At 37.4% G+C, this 21,820-nt stretch overlaps 1 protein-coding gene across 4 annotated transcripts; it reads right to left on the minus strand.

Annotated features, from left to right (window-relative positions):
• Nucleotides 1–862: 862 nt before the first annotated feature.
• LOC103696609 (actin-related protein 3) lies at nt 863–20,180 on the minus strand. Of its 4 annotated transcripts, none has more exons than XR_003383357.2 (10): nt 19,695–20,179; nt 16,726–16,960; nt 16,415–16,639; nt 13,484–13,630; nt 11,661–11,753; nt 9,179–9,298; nt 6,948–7,058; nt 6,733–6,865; nt 6,515–6,613; nt 863–1,251 (listed from the first exon to the last, which is right to left on the minus strand). XR_003383357.2 is itself a non-coding variant. In XM_026800957.2 (10 exons), exons 1-10 carry the CDS (start codon nt 19,739–19,741, stop codon nt 1,171–1,173), a joined length of 1,278 nt encoding a protein of 425 aa, XP_026656758.1. In that variant the 5' UTR covers nt 19,742–20,179; the 3' UTR covers nt 863–1,170. The 4 variants fall into 4 exon arrangements, 3 of the variants coding, with proteins under 3 accessions (XP_026656758.1, XP_008776511.1, XP_026656759.1); XM_026800957.2 differs by having other exon boundaries at nt 6,515–6,607; nt 6,733–6,858; XM_008778289.4 differs by having other exon boundaries at nt 6,733–6,858; nt 19,695–20,177.
• Nucleotides 20,181–21,820: the final 1,640 nt, after the last annotated feature.

The following is a 21,820-nucleotide window of genomic DNA, read 5'->3' on the forward strand; positions in this document are numbered from 1 at the left end:
AGTCGGAAGCTATAGATCTCCATGGATCAAAATGTTGCTAGTGCTTGGAGTGCAGAAGATGGGATCAACCACCATCTTGGTGCAACCAGTGTCACGGTTTTTATAGTCTCATGGTCTGATAAGGATGATGAAAAGAGCATTTGGCTCTGAAATTGTTCCAAATGTAGGAAGGCTTCGGCCAATTAAATGCAAGCTGATTGTGAGATCTGTTTAATTTCTAACTTTTAGCTACTCAGAATGCTGCATATGTGTATATATTTATATATGCGTACACACACCCACACCCACACACATATATATTCATGAATACAATATATATGCATTATGTATATATGTATGTCGTGTGCATATATACATACATACATATTTTATATGCACACAGACACATGCGAGTGCATTCTGAAAATAGCCTTGTATTTAGGAGACTGTCCAGAAGAAAATTTTGCAATATTAATCAAATCAATCCGTAACAGAACAGTTGCGCTGGTGCAAAGTTTGATGTTGCTTGCAAGAATGTGAAATCAAAGAGTCCACGAAGTTCATCTTGTGGCTTAGATATACTTACAAGTGATTGTACTGCAAAAATGGTGTTGCATTAACCATGCCCAAAGCTATATGAGTCATCCAGCTCAGGTGCCCGCTCAGTATATGTACTATATAGTGAGGGATAGAGGTGGTATCTTTGCATGGAAGAATGATTCATCTTTCTTCGCACGAATCCACTGATGGATCGTGCAAACATCACTTTTAAGGTTTATGCAGGCTGATGAATGAGAAAGTTTGGAGTGCTTTGAGGCTGTGGGGCACGATCCAATGGACGACATTGCGAATGAATGATCGATCGCCCAAAAGATACAACCCAAACCCTTAAGAGTAACTCGATTAAGTATCATGCTTGGAGTACAAGGGGGAACCTCCCTTTTTCTTTGCTTTATCAAATATATAAATATTTCCATGAAATTAAAATACAGAATCAATTGACAGAACTAAATCTGAGGGCTTCTACTGATACATATCTTGTACAACCGTATGATGGTCCCCTCTTCATGGTCTTCTCAGCTGTACAGATGGGAATGCAGGAGGGGTTTCCAAGGAGAGTAGTGCAGTTTGCTGCAGCTTCACACAGAAGAGATGAACCTTATATTACTGGCCCATTATTTTTTTTCCATTTCAATACATTCCTTTGAAGACAGGATTTGTTCGGCATATGCTTGCACCATATTCCTCATATTCTGCTTTTGTATGGCAAGCCTGCATGAATACAATCATCCTGATTATCGAGCAATATTAGGAACAACAAAACTAGGCAAGCTGGAGGATGGGGAAAAAAGAATGTGCAGTATGGATGGAGGTTATGGTGAAGCATGCTGTTCCACCATGGCAGGAAAAGGCAATGTGAAATCTCGAAGTTCATAACAATATATTAAATCTTAGAGCCAGCCCACAAATCAAAGACTATGAAATAATGATGATAAAGCATTGGGTTGCAGCCTCTAGTAAATATAGGTTTATAATTACCAGTACTGCTGTAAGATCAGTCTTTGCAAGTGTTGCAACTTGATGTGGGGTCGGAACCCCGACACCAGCCCGCACACCGGGCGAGCAGGAAAAGCATCCGCGTCCTCCCCGAGGTATTGTCCGCTCTGGGATTGCCGCTTCGGGTCTGCGGGAGGTCGCCCAGGGCCGTGGCCCAATGACAGTCCCGAGCCCTGACGGCGCGGGGGTCCGCGGAGGTTGCCCCCTACCCTCACGATTTTGTCCCGCAAAAGGGCCCTCGGTGAGAAGAGGTGTTTGCACCCCCCATTTAAGGCACAGACCTTTCCGCTGATTACCCGATGTGGGACTAAACTGGGAACCCCATCCCACAACACAGCCCCCCGAGCGGGAAGGTCTGTGCGTGGCCGGGGCCCTTTCTCTAGCGCCATCTGATGTGGGGTCGGAACCCCGACACCAGCCCGCACACCGGGCGAGCAGGGAAAGCATCCGCGTCCTCCCCGAGGTATTGTCCGCTCTGGGATTGCCGCTTCAGGTCTGCGGGAGGTCGCCCAGGGCCATGGCCCAATGACAGTCCCGAGCCCTGACGGCGCGGGGGTCCGCGGAGGTTGCCCCCTACCCTCACGGTTTTGTCCCGCAAAAGGGCCCTCGGTGAGAAGAGGTGTTTGCACCCCCCATTTAAGGCACAGACCTTTCCGCTGATTACCCGATGTGGGACTAAACTGGGAACCCCATCCCACAACACAACTAAAATTAGAATGTTATTAGTAACTACAAGAGAAAACACAAGCCAAAACATGTCACATGATGTTGTTTAGGTTTCCGTCCAACTAGCTTGCATCAAATTCACATAGAAAAATCATTATAAGCAAACTTGCCAGCATGCTTGACTCTGTATATCTTCCTTGGGATCGCTGATGCTGGTAGTTTTATCCTATCTTGATGAACAAGCAGATTTAACCCTACAACCTCAAAGCCGAAAGTTGTCAACAAGAATTGTGATGGCTGGTTGGCATAAGTGGCTTATCAAGGCCTAAATTTTTGCGTACACAATAGGGGAGCATACCCAACTCGTTGAGTAGGGGCGGAAATTGGACAGGCAAGGTCCATCTCTAACTAGGCTCTGGGTCTAATTCTATGGAATCTGGGTAGGGCTAGGCCTAAAATTAGGACCAAGATCAATTTTAGGCTGGGTCTGGCAAGTCATGGCCTGACTTATAGCCCAAACATAACATAAACTTTACTATGTTATATATATAATAAACTCAATTAAGTATATGTTATCTATTGAATCTTGACCATCAATTGAATGGATGGCTAAGATTATTCTTAGCCAAGATCCACAAAACCGATACTGAGAACCGTATCTATATATCACTGGTTCGATACAGTACAGTTAGTATAGTACAGTAGGCACCCTAAACCGAGAAAGGTTTTCGACACTTCTTTCTGACTCCCAACCATGATACCGCTCGAAACTAGGAGGTATAGGAGGTTTTGCTCGGTTTGGACTGGTATAGACCGGTTCGGCTAATATACTGAACCGAACCTCGGTATTGAACCAATACGATATAGGATGGTTCAGTTATATACGACAGACCCTGGTCCTAACCGCCTCATTTTTTGCTACCATACCCATTCCTACCGGCCGTGGTCATCGCATTGCTCTAACCCCATGATAAGGACAGCTCCAATGAGTTGTCTAAGCTACCAACAGCATTTCTTGACTCATCATCCTTCCTGCAGGCATTATGCTTACCATCACAATCTTGCCCTCATCCCTCACCCATTGTGGTAAGCATGATAACCTTGACCTTGACCATCTTTGTTGGCTTATGCGAGGCCTACAGCAACTTCTTCACGTTCACTCATAGCTTTCAAGTGTGTGTGCGTGTGCGCATGCATGTCCGATCATCACTAGTAGCTTTCAAGTACATGTGTCTTTGTTGGGGTTGAGGCAGAGAGTCTAGGATCATGATGCTTATCGATTTGGAAATTCAATAGGCATTGGAAGGAACTCTGATCTCTCTATTTAGACACCTTCGATGATAGGCACCTCCTTGAGCTAAATCTCTTGTCTCTCAACCCCAAATGCAAAACCTTATATCTCAAATTTTTCCACATCCGATCTAGTATTGTAGTGAGAAGGATTAGGGTTAGGGGAGGAGGAGATGGGATGAGATGGTCTTCGTTCTCGCTTGTTGGGCCTCTGCTGGTGCTAGAGCAAGGCCTTCCAAAATTTTTCAGCTCAATTCTGTCCCACAACCCAAAATTAAATCAGGTCATACTTGGGCAACGGGTGGGCTGAGCCAAACCCATACCATTGCCAGCTCTAGTCTCAAGCCTGAGTCGGCCCTATCTAGCATATAGTGTTTGGTCTTAGCTAACCGAATTGCTGCAACATGACATAAACAACAGTATAAATCTCAATGCATATTGAATTATATAACCTATCAAAACCAATAAAAATGTGAATGTAAAAATGCACTGTATGTGTGCGTGTGTGCATTCATGTGCATGTGCCTATGCACTGCTAGATACTTTATTACATTTGTCTTTTGTTCATGTCTAAAGAAATCTAGAAGTTGCTTCTCTGTTGAACAAACTAAGGTGTCTCCCTATCCACAGTTATCCTTCTAAGTTTCATAGCAGGGCCTTTTCTTGCCCAAGGCATCAATTCTTAGGAGGTTGACAACTAGTCATTAAAATTCGTCCAGAACATCCATGATTTGGAAGTGTGTTCTACAGCTGATCCATTTGGATGTGAAAAGACTTGAGTGATCATGATGATGTTATCATATGATCGGTCTGATCCATCCACAACTCATTTAGAAATTAGGCCTAATGTATGGACATGGCCCAGAAATTATTCTCTAGTTGACTACCCAAACTTGGCCAAAGATACGCTAGCCTAATAAACATCTTGGGTTACTGTGGTCCATTGACATTCCTATTAGTGTTTTAGTTTTCTTTTCATGCAATAGGAAAGAACAGATAAAAGCACTTCATTGGCACATAAATGATGACTGAGATGTACTAAATAGAACACAAAAGAAAACCTGGTATACACTTTCAGATAGAGATTTTCTATTAATTATTATCTCATCTCTATATACTGAAAATTAAAACATGATAAAATTCTCCTTTTTCTGTTGTTTATAGGAGATGAATGAGGAGAGGATTATTTGAGAGAAATTCACGGTCATTTAAGGGTTTCCTATTGATAATTATCATACATGGCCTTCACTCTAATATTAGACCAATCAACTATCCACCTGGGAAAGCATTTTCAAGGAATTGTTGTTTCATCAAAGTTCTACAAACTTTATCACTAGTACCCTTTATCTAGCATGTGTGAACTCTAAGAACTTTTATAACATGAGCTCCATTTGTTTCCTTTAACCTACAATTCTGGCCAACATAAACATGGGAGGAACTTTTCTCCCCTCTAGTATCACCATAAGATCAAATGTCCCTAGCACCAATCAATAACCTAAACATGACAAATCTTTACCCCTACTTAAGTTTACAAAAGTTGATGGTCACCTTTTCTCTTACTTCCTTTTTTACCCTCTCCTATTACCTGTCCCATCCTTGCCATTATGGCTTTTCCCAAGTCAAATCATCCCATTGTGCAAATTATAGCCTCGTACAATTTGTACTAAACAATACTGTGCCATGTCACATGTCTAGCCATGCTCCAAGGCTCGTAACAATATAATTATGTGCTGGTACATGTCAGTCAATGTTGGTGTTTGCTAGATACAAGGGGCATGTCCTAAATCATGCCGGTATCATTTTGACAAAGCACGTCACCCAATAAAGATTAGCATACTCAATTCATTATCTCATACTGGTTACCATCTCGAGTACCCTGAGAGTATCAATGCCCCCCTATCCCCTGTAAGATACTGCAGCAATTGCAATCAAGACATAGCCTAACAATCAGCTCCTCCACTCTTATGGGATGAATGGACTCCTTAGTGCCCTCAAACTTGAGGTCAGTGATTTAATGGTCTTTTTCCATTTTCATGTGGATTCTTTATTGCAAAATTGGGCCCTCCTAAGTGAGTAGGATGAGTAGAACTTCTTGTTTGGTTGACAATTGACGGCTTCCATGTGAATCTCCTACATTTCCTTGGAAATATTTGTGATAGAGAGGTTCTGGAATAGTTTCTAGGGATGATGCCGCACTTAAAAGGCAAGCCAACAGGGAATGGGGAAGAGGAGAACGAACATGGCAATTAAAAGGCACTATGAAGTTCGAAAATATTATGTGCTGTAGGACTCATTATTATGGAATCGCAAACTATAATCAGACAACCATCTTCTTTCAGTGATAGTATATAGATGCAAAGAGATGGATGGCAGAGCAAAGAGGAAAAGGAAAGGAAGGATCAAAGCAACTTGTTTTAACTTGATTAGGAATGGAGCTCTCATTCAGTCATTCCTGTATTGTCAAATGGAGGTAGTAGCATTTGTTATGGTACAATGATGGCACAAGTAGGGGAACAAATAAAAAACTAAAAAAAGGTACGAAATTCTACGAAGTTCTCTTACTATTTTTTTTTCAAATAAAACAATGGAATTCACTAGAATTTCTCAGATACATCCAACTTCAAGATATGTTCATTCCCACAAGGCAAAATCACCTAACTGTGACTTTGATCAGGAACTAGGAAAGCGTAGGATAAGGCAAGCAATTGGATTGCAGTTGAACCATGGTGGAACCATTGACCCCTGACTCAACTATGGAAATGGGTCATTCCGGTTTGATGGTTTTCAAACACTAGTTCAAACTACTGATTGTTAAATTTTATTTGGTTAGGGAATACTTTAGGACTATGAAAATTATGTTTTATGCTCATGTTTTGCATCATATTAGGCTATTAGCAATATAAAGCTCGTAGTCTATTTTTTTAACTAGGTTCTACTAGTAATAAAATGACATAACAAGCCTTTATTTTCCCCTCATGGACACAAAATCAATATATAAAACACAGAATATGGAGAGCAATACCTCATAAAATTCAGGTGTAGATGCAAGCACTGAACCTCCAAACCAAACAGCAAATCTCTGGATAGGATGGCTGACTACATTAACTTCAATGGGCTGAGACTGTAACCAAAAAGATTGAAACAATCAGTCCAGCACAAAGCACAGAGACAGACAGAGAGAGAGAGAGAGAGAGAGAGAGAGAGAGAGAGAGAGAGAGAGAGAGAGAGAGATTTGCCTACTTTAACATCTCCACCAAATCGGGCAGCAGATGTAACGATTCGTGTATCCACTATCTTTTTTAGATCCCGCTGCAATCTTCTATGGAAGTCCTTGAACATGGTTGATCCTCCAGATAGCACTATATTCTGGGACCTTATAAAGTCAAGGTTACACAAACTACAAGAATACTTAGAAATAAAATCATGGCATGAAAAATATTTTTTATCTCATACACCTTATACAGAGCCCTCCTTGTGTCAATTGGGGATGACTGAATGCACTTGTCAATCACAGCAGGTAAAGGAGTGGTAAAATCACTGCTGCATATCTCAGGATGGAAGAAAATCTGCATATAAACAGAACAATAAATATTTTGGGGATGGAAATGATTAGCAAGCATCATCAATTGCGAAGTACTTGTTAAATGTAAAACCTAGTAATATTCAGCGACTCAGATCAAGCAGTAGAGAATATAAATGATTGTTCAGGTTTATGGTTTGCTTATAAGTCTATGCCAATGACTGTTGCTCTTTCACAATCAAGAGAGCGGGTGAACAACATGACTAATTGTTATTTTTATACATTTTTCAAAGAAAAATAATTGTGAAAGTTTTTTGACAATGAGTACAGTGTATTGGGGGTATTCTTAATCAAGATTGTGACCTGCCATGAAGGTTCTGCTCTTGGTGGACAATGTTAAAATAACATAATCTCTTCTTTTATACATTTATGTAAAGAACAATTAGAGGTTGTCATCAACCCTGCAGATATGGGTTCTGGTAAAAGTTTAAAACTTCATTGTCGGTGAACATGTCTAGCATATTGGATAGAGTGCATTGGTTTAGAATCAAACTATTTTGGTTTTAGGCTGCAACAATTCTAATTTTTTGCAAACTCAAAATTAGAAGAAACTTTTGATACCCATATAAATCAACAAAATTAAAAGAAAACAGATGAAAACAATTAAATCTTTTGATAATGCTTTTGTAGGTTCTGATTGCATGAACTGTATACCGTTTGAAATACACAAAATTACATGGATACCCTCCCAAAATCACTATCTACTTGTATATCCTCAAAAAGTTTTTCCTTTTACATGTCTATCCCAACCATTCACAATCCATCAAACAATGCTATTTTAATTTGGTTCTAACTAGCTTCATGATGCAACACAAGGTGCAAGCATCAGGTGCCATGACTAGCTAGACCACGTCAAGCTTCGCACAAACCAATGGATTTGCAAGCAAAGAGTTTGACAAGCAAATATTTTATTTTATTGCCATCCCATAAGCGAGCGGGTGAGAGAACAGGACTCAAGGGTTTTCGCTGGATTTTTCTATAAATTTTCTATTGGGGGTAGTATCGAATTTTAGCTAGGCTTCTATATTTGTAGTAGAATAATTCCAGCATATTTGCTTATTATTGAGTCCTATTGTGTGCGTGCATTTGACTATGGTTGACTGTAAGCATGTTTGTTGTGCATGCTGAGTCATATGATGACTGTTTTTTAAGATAGGTGTGTCTGTGTTCGTACTTGATGTGATGTGTGTTTGTAGGTTTGGTTGAAATTATTTAGGTGTTTATAACTGTTTTTTTTATGCGTTCTATTTATTTGCGTTAATGGATTCCTTAGAGTTATATGTACATGTATCTGCGCATACAGACATATATATGTATGTACAATGGTATGCATATACGTACATATGCATACATGTATACATCTTTGTATGTATGTATGTATCTAAATATAGATATGATATATCTATATACAAATAGATATAATATACCTATATAGATACATATAATTGATGTATATACATATGTGCATGTGTACGAATATTGCAACTTACTCCCCTAAGGCATGCGCCTTGCTTTGAGCCTTGTGCTCAGGTTCCAAGAAAGCTTGGCACCTTAGTGTACCTTGAGCCTTTAACAACTTTGGCCTGGTGGCAGCAGACTAGTACTGGTGATGGCAACACTAGTGGTGAACTGGTGATAATGATGGTGATAGCAATAGTGACAGCTGGTGATTTTCTGATTCAGATCTTATGTGATCAAAACAGTTTACTCAGAAATGAAAAAGATTGACACTAAAAGTCACCATAACATATGCATATTGATGCCCTTATCTGTATGTATATTCAACTAGTGGACATTTAAGTTCCCATTTTAACATTGCAGAGTTTATTTGGCTTTCATATTTTACTTCTCACTCAAATGACTTTTTGATTAACTATATACCCACCACAACATACAATGAAGAAAGCATGCTTAAAATTAAATTCCAAGAAGAAAAAAAACTCAAGCAAGGACCAAAAGCGCTAATTCTCTTTCAAAAGACAATAAAATTCTGTCAATTGGACAACCAAAAAAATAACTGAAAACTCTTCAATTAACAGAAAGAATTTCATAAACATAAATTGCTAGCATGGGTTGGATATGAGATAATAAAATGAAAAACCCTACCTCAGGACCAAGAAAGCGCTCATATCCTATATCGCAGGAATATGGTGCTCCAGTCTTTGGCTTAACACCAGTCCAATGCTTGATGTACTTGGCAGGCTCCTTATCATGCTTATTGAATTCCTGAAACAATTAGATATAAATAATCACTTAATAAAATGCTTGAATATTTTTGGAGTTTTTATATCAATTAATCTTAGATCATGCTCTAGCTCGTTAGAAGCAGATGTTCATTCTGAATATGCATGTACTGATAAAAAGCTGTCTCATCAGATGAAGCAAAATTTACTTTAAATTATCAGTGTGCCTGTGGAATATTTATCCAATTGAAAGTTCAAAAAGGAAAACAAAATTTCAATAATATAAGCCCAGCAAGAGGCTAGTAAAACAAGCAATTCTATGACATACTATTAGATGACAACTTAAGGCATCAGGTAAAAGATAATGGGAAAAAAAATACGAACTAAGAAAACTGGAAAACCATAATAATTAGTCATCTATATATAGAGATCATGCTGCTGCAGATATCATTAGCTAAAGCATGTTTCAAGAGTAAATTTTCTTCATTAATTTGATAAAAATCATTAATGTGTTTTTAATATAATAAAATTAGTAATAGCAGAGCAAAATATTTTGTGATTGTGCACCCTTATCTAAAAGTTGTGGAACCAGAAAATCTACAGACCAATCCATGACCAACAAGACTTGACCTTTCCACTTGAGCAAGTTAGAGAAGGATCAGGTCAGAAGAAAATAAAGACTTGATCAATTTACTACTTATGACTATTTATAATCAGAGACATACAGAAGTTTGAAAATGGGCATAGACATTCTAACCAACATAAATAAAAGTACTTCTATTGTATTATAAGTAAGTTATTTTCAAGAAGCAAATACTAAAATGACTTCCATGTTGAAATTGTACTTTACACCAAGCTGCACATATTTTAACACCATATAAGATGGTCTTTAACCATTTTTGCATAAATAATCCATCTGAAACTCCACCAAGAGAAGGAAAAAAAAAAAACTATTGGCAGAGGCCAAGAAAAAATTATACAAAGAAAGAATTTATAAGTCTCATGTGCTTCAGACACCATGACAATATTATGCTTATGAACTTTAAAATCCAAGGTACCAATGACAATTTATGCTTGTCATTAAAGTTTTGCAGCTCCAGAGGACTCTATGGAAGGTCTAATAGGCAAAACAAAGTTGCAGGACTGCTATCAGCTTACCATCAAACTTGGAAAGCATTGCAGTAGAAAATGTTATAAACTTCATACTTTAAATCTGTAAATGATTGGTATGAAGCTGATATAGTATTGTCCTAAATAAGATCTTTGCCAAAAAATCAATAACCGAAAATTAATAATTTATCCACTTTTCTTAATATTTTAATGAAAATTTGCAGCAATAAGGGAATGACATAGATGTTGCATGGCTCAACATGTTGACAATAAAAAGGGAAAAAAAGATTGGTGTAACGGAATTAAGAATGTTACAATGGTAGTGCGAGAACTAGAAAGAACAGAGAAAGGAAAATGTATAATTGAGGTGCTACGGGAGTTAAATAATTAAGAACAAAGTGATGGAATCAATCAAGATTTTATGGCCATATACAATGGAAAACATGAGGAGGTTTCAGTAATTGGAATTACTACAATCTATGTTCAAGAGTTTAGAAAGAACAAGGAAAGACCTAAGATAACATGAATGAAAGTTATAGGAAAGAATACAGGAAAGCTTACAACACCACCAGAGGTAAGCCTTAAGAAGAACTACTAGTGTGAAAAAAACACACCTTACAGCTAACCTCAAATAGTTGGGACAAGATTCAATAATTATACCTACGGTCTAATCTCAGTTTGCTCCTAGATGGGTACAATATGGAGTGGGTACCGGAGCGGCCATTAACAACAAGGCTGTGAAGAGAGAGAGAGAGAGAGAGAGAGAGAGAGAGAGAGAGAGAGAGAGAGAGATTTGTGTTCTAGGCACACCACCATCACAAGTGTCGAGATGCAACCATCCCAATCTGTCCCCACGAGTGCCAACCGACACATCTCATTCATAAGCGAATGAGTGTCCCTAAAGCATCTTGAGTACTGTTTTCTCGTCAGAATGGTACAGTAATGGCAAGATGCATCAGCAATCCTTGGTCTATTGTTTGTCTAAAACCTATGAGGTAGCAATTTCAAAAGCTAATATTAGACTACTTCGAGACATTTAGATCAATAAACAAAATCAAATACTTTAGTGACCCTTTGTTGAGTTAATTGTTAATGTTAGAGGTCAGACTGAGATCTCTAACAATAAACCAACATTTGCTTTAGTAATTGTTACAACAATTTTTACAGCAACCACAATGTTATTCTCTCAAAAAATAATATAATTTATGTTCTTCAAAGATATAAAGAACAAAAAGTATTAATTTAATCAAAAAGTATAATGCTATCAAATAAAAGCTCATGGAAATAGCAAGTACCTTGACAATGTCAGAAGAAGTGTAACAATACATCTCTTTCACCTTCCGAGCTACTTCAAAAGAGTCGTCTGGTGGTATATGCTCTCCCCTTTCCTGTATACAATAAAATTAGCCAATAGATTGTGGTTTTATTCTTAATTAAAAAGGATATGGATCAAATAATTGATCATGGTGTCTTCTGGAGGACCTCTATTTGGTGGCCATTTTTATTTTGAAAATAAAAAAATTCTGTTCATCTTCTCTTCTCCTGAAAACTGCAGATCTCCATGACTTTTAGTAAAAACAGCTTTTAAACTTGAGAATACACTGCTGTATTAAATCATAGAATATATGACAGCCCACCATCCTTCAGGTTTCCTGTAACTAATTTACAAATTACATGAAGCCATCTTTGTGATTTGGTCATCCATATCGTTCAGAGCCTTAGGAAATTTTTAAAAAACAAACAAGCTCCAATCCCCAGGAAAACACCAACAGGACTCCATTATATTCTTGAAGTCAGTACCATTAAGATCAGGGTTTGTAACTTCCCTTTCGGTTACAATTTTGGTCAGTCTTTCAGAGTTTTGGTTCAGCAATTTTGCTCCACACTTTGAAGATTTGCAAAGAAAACTCAAAGAGTTTCAAAAACAAAAATATAGAAAAATAAAAGAAGAAAAGAAAAGTTACTGCACAACATTTTAGAAAATTTTGTGTTGCATAGGTTCACTATTTGTGTAATTTCAACAATTTTAGCTGTAAGTTTTTTGAGTAAAAGTTTTGGGCTGAAGTCTCGTATAAACAAAATTCATAAGTTATACTGGTATTTTTTGTACTATGAACACATACATATATATATGGATATGTATGTATGCGAGTATATATGTATATGTCTGTATGTGTTTATAAATGTATGAATGTATGTATATGTGTATTTATTCACATATAATTTTATACTTAAACTCAGTTGTTCAGAAATTCATTAAATTTATCAAAAAGTGGAGCTTTTTAATGCCTAGCGTGTTCAAGCTTTTTTCATCATTTTTTTGCAAATTTCACCAATATTTTGAATTTGGACATTTCATTGTCATATTTTTTTGGTTAAATGGCTATTTAATTAAAATAATATTGTATTTATCCTAAATGCTGTAAGAAGATATTATCATTCATCTCTTTCTTTCTGTTGGGCACTCATGTAGTCTTTATGAAGTATTGTAATAGAGGACTTTACGAAGATCTCAGCCCTATCTCAGGTCTGAAGAAAAGAAAGACAAACCACCCAAAGGTGACACCATACAGCTTGACATCATATAACCTATGTGCTTAAGAAATAAATTCATGATTCCAAGATGATGTTAAATATAGCCCCCTAATACCTCCCCCCCCCCCCCCCTTCAAAAAAAAAAAAAAAAAAAATTGTGGCCAGTCTAGGTTTTGAAACTAGACCAAAACCAAGTCTTTTATAATCAATTTTGGCTCAGTTCCAAATGAAACCAACCCATTTGAAATGAAACAGATCAGTTTTTGGCCACAACTTTCATACCTTGATTAGGAGTTCAAGGAAAAGTTGCACAACTGTACTCAAAATGAGCACGTTAAGTTGAATATTTCACTTCAATGAGGTTTCATAATTCATAGAGTTGTACTTTATCTAGCAAGCCAACATATAAGCCTGATCCTTGTGCCGTCTACATACAAGAAAATCAGTTAAATTGACATATATTTCATAACAAGATTTATTGCTTGCATGTGAATGAGCCACAAAGGAGTCATTGTTATTAGGCAAATTGTAGTTCTAGTGACCTCTGAAACATAGAAGTGGTTAAAGCTAATGAGTCTTGTACCCTCAAAAGTTGCTGAATAAAGTGAGTAACATCCCTGCCCGCAATAGGAATAGATTTGATGCTACTCCCAATCACATAACCATCTGCAACCGGCACAACATGTGTAGCTCCATCTCCCACATCGACTACAACCCCCGTCATTTCACACTGAAAAAAACATACCGGTCAACCTTAATGAAAATATGTACTAATAATATGATTGTGAAAAAAAAATGTAAAAATGGTGTTTTGGAGTTTGTGTGTGTAATCTTGAGTTTGTCAAATAGAAAGAAATAATTAATTTTTTTATTGGAGACTATTACTTCCTGTATCGTGTAATGAGAGAATATATACGTTGCTGGACCATCAGCTGATGAAAGGGGATGGTTTGGTTGAACAAGTATCCCTTCACACTCTTGCTAATTTGTGCTTCAAACAACGCTGTATGACTACTGCTGACTAAGACACCCTAAATGCAGGTGGACCTATCCCGCAAACATGCCAGCCTTCCAGTACTGTATACTGGTGCTTTCAGTGAAAACACAAATATGCGGTAATGTTGATTTGACTGTATAGTACCGGATGACTGCCTTCGAAGAATTCAGTGACATTGGGGAGAAAACCCATTTTCGAATAAATTTTGTTGGCTTGAGTGAAGATATCATGTTCAGCAAAAATCCCAACAAAACAGGCTCCTGCTTGGCTATAATTTTTTTTCTTACTGGTATGAAGAGGTACACTAATTCAAAACCCTTGATGGGAAGTTAGTGGCTATTATGGCAGAATAACCAAGATCAGAGACATGAATAATTTGCCAGCAGATATCCACTGTCTAGTGTTCTCATTTTGTTTGATCTGCCCAAGTCATAATATTCATTTGACGGGCATTGGTCCCCACTTGCCAGATAAATACAGCAATGAAATATATCATATGCACACAGAGTCAAGCTACAATCACATCCATGACCATTGATAGCTTAATCCTAGTAGTACAAAATAAATGATGGGAACGAAAATTTATTAATTACTAGGATATGAAGGAATGAATTGGCCTACCTATTGGCAAGAGGGGGAAAGAAAAGACAATACGAACAGTGAATGATTGAATCAAATTGCAGATTGAGAACTGTATGTAAAAACTGCTTGTTCAAAGAACCATCCTTTCCTTTGCTTTCTATGGATAACTTTTTAACTCAGATCTTGAGAAAAAAGTTTTTTTTTGGGAAAGCAAACTCTCTTTCTAAGTGATCCCTAACTACTCCTTGTACCACATCTCATAACTTTGGTTATGAAAAGTTACACCAAAGCAAACACTATGTTACTTGGGGTCAAGGCTTCTGTTCACTTGTTTTTGTTTTTGGAGCTACAGGTTTTATGAGTCATAGTTTTCTTCCATTGTAATAAGTAATGTCACTTTACCCATCTCTCCTCTTTGAGGTTATGAGAGGGTTAAGATTTGATTAAATGTCCCACCCCCTCTTACCACCTTGAATTTATGCTTAACTAAATCATAGGTCATAGGCTCCCAATTTCAGAAGGAAGAATACCAGCTGATTTTCTAATCTATAGTCGGCATCCATAAAAATACAAGATGGTCTCATTGAATAAGCAGCCTATGCGGAACTAGTTCTTGAATCAGTCCTCATGCTTATCAAAAACAAGTTTAATACTTGATGAAAAAAAAGCACTTGATATGTGTGCATCAGATGCACTAGGGGAAAAATAGGGACAATATGGAATTTAATAGTCCTACACCCAGAAGAAAAGAAGATTTATTTTAAATACCAGGCTAAGAACTGTCCTGGACTCGATCAGGGATTCCAATTACAAGAAAAAAAAAGAGATAAATGCACAGAAAGAAGCAAAAGGTATCTCAGCAATAAGATAGTCAATTCTGCTTTTATATCATCAATAGTAAAGAAAGAGTTAGCAAAGAAAGACGGAATAAAGAATGGTATCAATGTAGGAGAAGAGAGTAAATTCATAATAATTTTATAATAGTTGTCTATTTATAATGTACAGAGTTAAGAACTAGTTACTTTAGATTATGGGATAATCAATCAAGCATAAATTTTGAGAGGGTATACTCTAAGAATAATTTAAGTAAAATGAAGACGGAACTAGTATGACGTATAAGATGACGCATGCATGACACATACACTATAAATGATGTGGAAACATGATGTCGTGCTAAAACAATCAAAATATGTTTGTCATTTATTTTAGATGCTTAGCTTGAATCTTTTATTGTGAACTGGGACAGGGGAAGCCTGGCTGAAATGAGGTGAGGTTGGCATCAATCCCATATTACAATTGGCACTTTCCCTTATAGGTTGAATCTAAAGACGTGAATTTTCAAGACTTTAGTATCAGAAAGGAACGAGCAACACGTGAAAATGCATTAGCAACTATTCCCAATCCTAAATTGGGAAAATTGATGAACACATCTCTGCACTTCCAAGCCATGATATTAATCATGCTGCTTGCATGCCAGTATGCATGCTCGCATTACCAAAATGTGCAAGTATGCAATATAGAGGAAATGACACCCATGTACACTCATTTGAACTTCCAAGGTGATTAGCATGTACATAAGAAATATTTACAAATTTGGCAAATGTGATAGCTTTAGCAAATCAGAACTTAAATAAATAATATGAGCAACAAGTGCCAGCATATATGAAATGAAGAGGTGTTATCATCACAATCATTACAATCAATGAAATATGAGAATAATCAGATCATTTGCTTTGATATAGTTACAATTATAACATGCGAATTTATCCAATATATATACATTATTACATGTACATCCCATTAATTTGTTGAAATTAGAACTGGTGATAGAATTTGATAAAGACTTATTAGAGCAATCATCTTAGCTGCAAACATATGATAATATATGTTGCTAAATGAGGAATAAACAAGTCTTAGCTGGCTGTTAGAACCCACCTTGGAAGTAGTATATCCAGCAGCAAGGGCGAGGACAGGCTGGACTGCAATATACAGCCCAGGGACATTAAATGTCTCGAACATGATTTCTCCCGTGTATTCACGATTTTCAGGAGCAGTGAGTGGGCTCTCAGTCAATAGAAAGTAATGGTCTTCTGGATCACAACGCAAGTAATTAAAAATGCACTGTTGCCAAAATCTTTCCATGGTATCCCAATTCTCTACCTGCAAGATTGCACTGTTGCCTCAAAACTGTTCAAAAGTACTGCATAATTGGAAAAACTATGACAGTTTGATAGCATATATTGTACCTGACCATGATGTATAGGGTAACTAAGATTGTACGTACTGCTAGAGCGAGACTGTGATAAGGCCTCCTCTCCAATAAAAAAATCGAGATCAGCCATTACACCTGCACTGTGCTGTGCTAGCCAATTTCCCTTACTAGAACTCCTTGCTTGATTCAAAAAAGACTCATTGACCGCAACTACTGTAGGGATGATGAAGCACGGTTCAACATTGCCAGCAAAGCCCATTTTGGTGTACCTAAATACAAGAAATACAAGAAATAGTCAAGATAAACAGAAGGATTTATTGTTAAAACAGATAAGAATAAGCAAAACAAAAGAGCTGCTTATGAGTATGAAATGTGAGTACAATAAAATGAAAGAACTTATAAAAGAGATCCATAACTGTCATTCACTTCGAGTGGTTAAGCATGAAATAGTTGAGTCTTCTTCCAAATCATTTATGCATTAGGGTGGTTAATAAAAAAGGTTAGTGGGATCCTCCCCAACATCTTTCACGAATCAATATTTTCTAGGCATATCTCAACCCTTTTGTTTGTCATGCTTATTGGATTCAGAATTAGGAAGCAGTCATGGGACATACTCAAATGGCACATGTTCAGTATTTGGTACAGAAGACGAACACCCCTCATTAAGGAAGGAAAAATAGGGTTTTACGATGAAAGCAAAATGACTTTCTACCATCAACGTTCACTTTTTATCTGAGCAGCAGTGACCTTAGAACCACTCAAACAAAGTGAACACATACATTGAATAATGAATTTCTTGCTCATCAGATGCCTTCTAATTTAGAAGCGCCAAGATAGCTTAACCAAAAAATTCATGTTGCTTCTTTCTTTACAGCTGCACATAAAATGTAGAGAATGAATGGAGGTAGCCCATGGCCCCACGGGTAGGGGGATTTCTCTTCATAAAAAATCCTTTCAGATGCCAAAAGATACCTCATGCTTATTGTGGGGGGAAAAAGAGTAGGCCCTTGGAGAAGAATCATAGTAATAGTAACCATTGCCTATGTCTTCCAAAGGCTTTGGAAGACATGTATAGCCATAAGCCAAGAACCACGTTTGGACTTCAAACTCTCCCTCAATTAAGAAGGTGAGTGGCCCTTTTTATTTCAATGCTTTTCCATGCCGAATTCTTTGTTGATACTTGACGCTTCAAATCCCTCAGCTAGCTATTCACAAGTATTACTTATGCAGACATCATAAATTCAGCCAAAGATGTTTAATTTGGATAATTGTACATCTGTCAAATAAGATCTTGCATTTATCATGATTCCTTCCAGTTCCTTGTTCAGAATTTTCAACAATATTTGCCTGTTTTCCTAGTCTAGTTTTTTTCACAGTATACTCCAAGATAGGTGATGGAGAATGGATAAATAATGAACACATAGCAGCAAAACACTATATATTTTTTTGGTTTTCTAAATCAATTATAGACAGGATTATTCAAAATAAAAATTCTCTCCTAAACAGCAACCAAAATAAACTGATAACAGATTAAGACTCCTTCGCACCCAAGAAATCAAATTTGACAGACCCATTAAACTGTTATCAGCAAATCACTAGTTAGTTATGGCTTTTTATAACACTAACTGAGGTTCAGTCCAGGTGGGCTCCAAGTTGTCTATCCATGACTATCAATTGTCTGAAGTTTTTCAATTAAGGCATGATTTGTGAGTGCAAATTTGGGTTGAAATCAGGCTATAGGTTGGTTTGGTTCAGTGTCAGACAAATTAAATCAATCTGCAGCCCAAAGTTAAAAACTAGGAGGGAAAAAATAGATCATACTCTGATAGTCAAAACAGTAGTGCAAAACGAAGACAAAATTTAGTTAAAAAATAACAAGATATGTTTCAAATATAAGTTTACAGGGATAGTTAAAGTTTCCAGGGACTGTGTTCGAAAGACGATCAATTGGACAAATCACAGAAGTGGGGACAGGAACAGCTATGTTCCTTTTAGGATTTTACATGTAATTTAACCCATTTTGCAGTCATTCTGCACTTTTGACGATCTGCTTCAGGTCTTTTCAAGTTTATCTTTTTTCAGTTGCTCACTCTACCCAAGAAAGTTGTTCTGGCAGTACTTGCCTTTGCGCATCTCCTAGGCAGATAGGACCTTTCCAATTCCTCATCCTTTTTTTACCATTTAGCATTGTTACCAATAGAGCATCGAGTGGCACTGCCAATGTTCACTTGACTTCTAACAACAATTAAGGGACATCTAAGAACTGCAAAAGATCCATTGCATCTTCTCAACTGAAATTCAGATATGCTATATGCGGCATATAACATATAAAGGATCACAAACCCAGCAAAAGCCTGAACGCATTTTAACACTGTATACTTCTTTACAAGCAAGCGTACCCTAAATAATTGCACCCGTGTAACAAACAAGGTCAAGAAAGTAATTCCGTCAGAATAGCAGCAGTTACATAAGTTCAATGTATCATACATGCTGCAAACTCTATAGAAAATGGTAATCCGTAAAATCTAACCTAAACATCGCCTCCCTCTTGCTAAAGATCCAATTTTCCCATATGAAGACATTGCTCCATTTGTCGAAGTCAATCACTCCAATCTCCAAAAAATAACTTAGTTGTCCTAGATCCATAACATTAGAGACTCTCCTCAATCTAGTCCAACCTCACAGAGAACCAAAACCAGAAAACTAACGCAAGTCCCAGAAATATCAACAGCAAGAAGTTTCACTAGATCTTCCACACTCCCAGCTCCCAATTCCACCAAATCAGCTCCTTGACTACTCTCAACTCCACAACCAAGCAATTCCTGAAATCCCCGACCATTTTGAGTCCAAACCGAAATCACACTAACACCAAGCCGATGCACAAATTACCAAAACAAGAGCAAAAACTAAAATTTAAAAACAAATTGAAGAAATGAGTCAGTCCAAGTCATTAACTCCACATGACACGAATAAGAAGAGCTCTAATCGGCAGAAGAAGTTTACCCGGTTCCGTTGTCGATGACAACGGCGGGCCGAGAAGCAGCGTCCATTCGAGAGCGAGGAAAGGGTGGATCTGCCAGCGAGATCCGAGAGGTGGCGCCGCCTAGGGCATCCACTCATGGTAGTGGCCGCGGGCGGCGGAGAGAAGGAGGGGGGGGGAGGGCAAGAAGACGGTAGTAGAGGCGTGGATCGCAAGCGACAGCGGCGGCTCAACGAGAGGAAGGGAGGGATTCCATCCGTGCGGTGGGGGTTTGGGATGGAAGGGGATCCCCACCGCGGCGTGAGGCCCCGCCGCGTAACCAAACGGCGATCCGGAACAGGGAACCCACAGCGGATATCCCGATCAATAATCTCGGAGAAGCGACGCTCGCGCTCGGATCCGTTGGGCGGCGGCTGTGTCCTTTCGGCTACCGTATCGGTGCTCCAGATCGGACACCCCTCCGCATCGAAATCGGCATGAGCGACATTGCTGGATCTACAGGACCCACGGCTCCTGCCAGCCTGGGCTCAGACAAGACAAGTTTGGAGGCCTGCTTAGATCTCGACAAACGGTTCACCGGGTATGAAAAATACCATAAGATTCATCCAGGTTCTCATCACATATAGAAAAATATATCTTGGATAATTAATGAAGCTGAAACTATCCATGTTTCGAGAAGCTTCTTAATGAAACATTCAATTACACGCTCTAAGAATTACATGAATAACAAGCACTTAATAATTAACCTTCTAATAATGATCGATTAAATTTGAAAATATACACTTAGGGTGGGGATATTAAATTATGGAATAATTTAATGATTTCTAAAAATTATTTACCCAAGAAAATGATTGTATAGAAAAATAAATTTTATTCTCCTCTTGTTGGTAGAAAAATTACTCTAAAAATAATATTGAAAAAAGATTATTATATTTAGTTGGAGGTAATCTTACGTGGAATATTGCCAAATTTTTAACAATTCTTGAATAAACAATTTAAGTAATGATATTTTTTTTTGTTCAATCCATTTGTTGATTAGTGCCGCCAATAGCGCTTTGCTTGCATGCAAGGCGGCGCGCTAGGTAGACACGCGCGGGCGAAGGAGATGCATTTTTAGTACTGGTGGTACTGGACAAGCTCTAGGGGAATAATCTCTTTCTTATTTCTTTCTGCCTTTCTTTCCCATGACGACTAGGAACGGGCAAATCAAGAATTTCATTTCGAATTCCGAACCTCAACATCCTGCTGCCGGGCCGTGAGCGCGGTGGGAACGGGCTTCCCAAAAAGCCAGCCCCGGCCCGGGTCAGCATAGAATGAGGGGTGGCCCACTTATGTGAAAGCTAGCCATTTTAAATATTGAAATATATTTACATGAGTTAATAAATATTTATTCATATTTTGTTAAAATTTTATATTATTTATAATGTAATATATTAATTATAAAAAAATAATTTATAATAATTATATTAATAATAAAATAATATAGAATTAAATATATTTATTAAGTGTATTTTGATTGATATATTTATAAATAGTATATTTATTAATATATTGAAACTAATATATAAATATAATATACTAATATAATATATATTTATATAATTAATGTAATATAAGTGGGAGTATTTTCATCAAGAAATGATAATTTTACATTACCTCTACTCAGTAATATAGTGTGGCAAAAGAAAAACCACCTTTCTAGTGGTATTTGTTTTGTCTTCTCTCTTAGTAAAATAATAGGAATGGGAGCCACTATTTTTTAAATCATTTATCTTATCCTCTTTTTTAACCAAGCACAGTAATTTGATATGAAATTTATTTTTACATACTGAATTAATCCCAGCCAATCAAACTTTTAAAGTTAAATACAAATGCTCAAATATATCCTAATATGTGACTATTTTTCTTCATTCCGTCCCATTAAGCTATGGAGCAAAGTTCTATATGCCAACAATATGTATCCAAATAAGGTGAGCTGTACCAAGTACGAAGTTGCTCAGGCTAGACTCATTTTCAATTCAGGAATTTGTGAGGTTGAGCACTCCTAGTATACCTTTGATTCCATAATAAAATTCTTTGAAGTCTATCACCCTATGCAGCAGAAAAACTCCCTTAAAAATTGATCATCCCACTCATCAATCTTTGTCCT

The sequence above is a fragment of the Phoenix dactylifera genome, chromosome 10 (assembly GCF_009389715.1).
Source record: "Phoenix dactylifera cultivar Barhee BC4 chromosome 10, palm_55x_up_171113_PBpolish2nd_filt_p, whole genome shotgun sequence".
Lineage (NCBI taxonomy): Eukaryota > Viridiplantae > Streptophyta > Magnoliopsida > Arecales > Arecaceae > Phoenix > Phoenix dactylifera.

Excerpts from the sequence above, each read along its gene's own strand:
- LOC103696609 (XM_008778289.4), bottom strand. The coding sequence starts at position 19,741 with ATGGACGCTGCTTCTCGGCCCGCCGTTGTCATCGACAACGGAACCGG. Across the intron at positions 9,299-11,660 it reads CTTCTTCTGACATTGTCAAG|GAATTCAATAAGCATGATAA; the intron begins GTACTTGCTATT and ends TAATTGTTTCAG. Across the intron at positions 6,614-6,732 it reads GATTTGGTGGAGATGTTAAA|TCTCAGCCCATTGAAGTTAA; the intron begins GTAGGCAAATCT and ends TTTTGGTTACAG.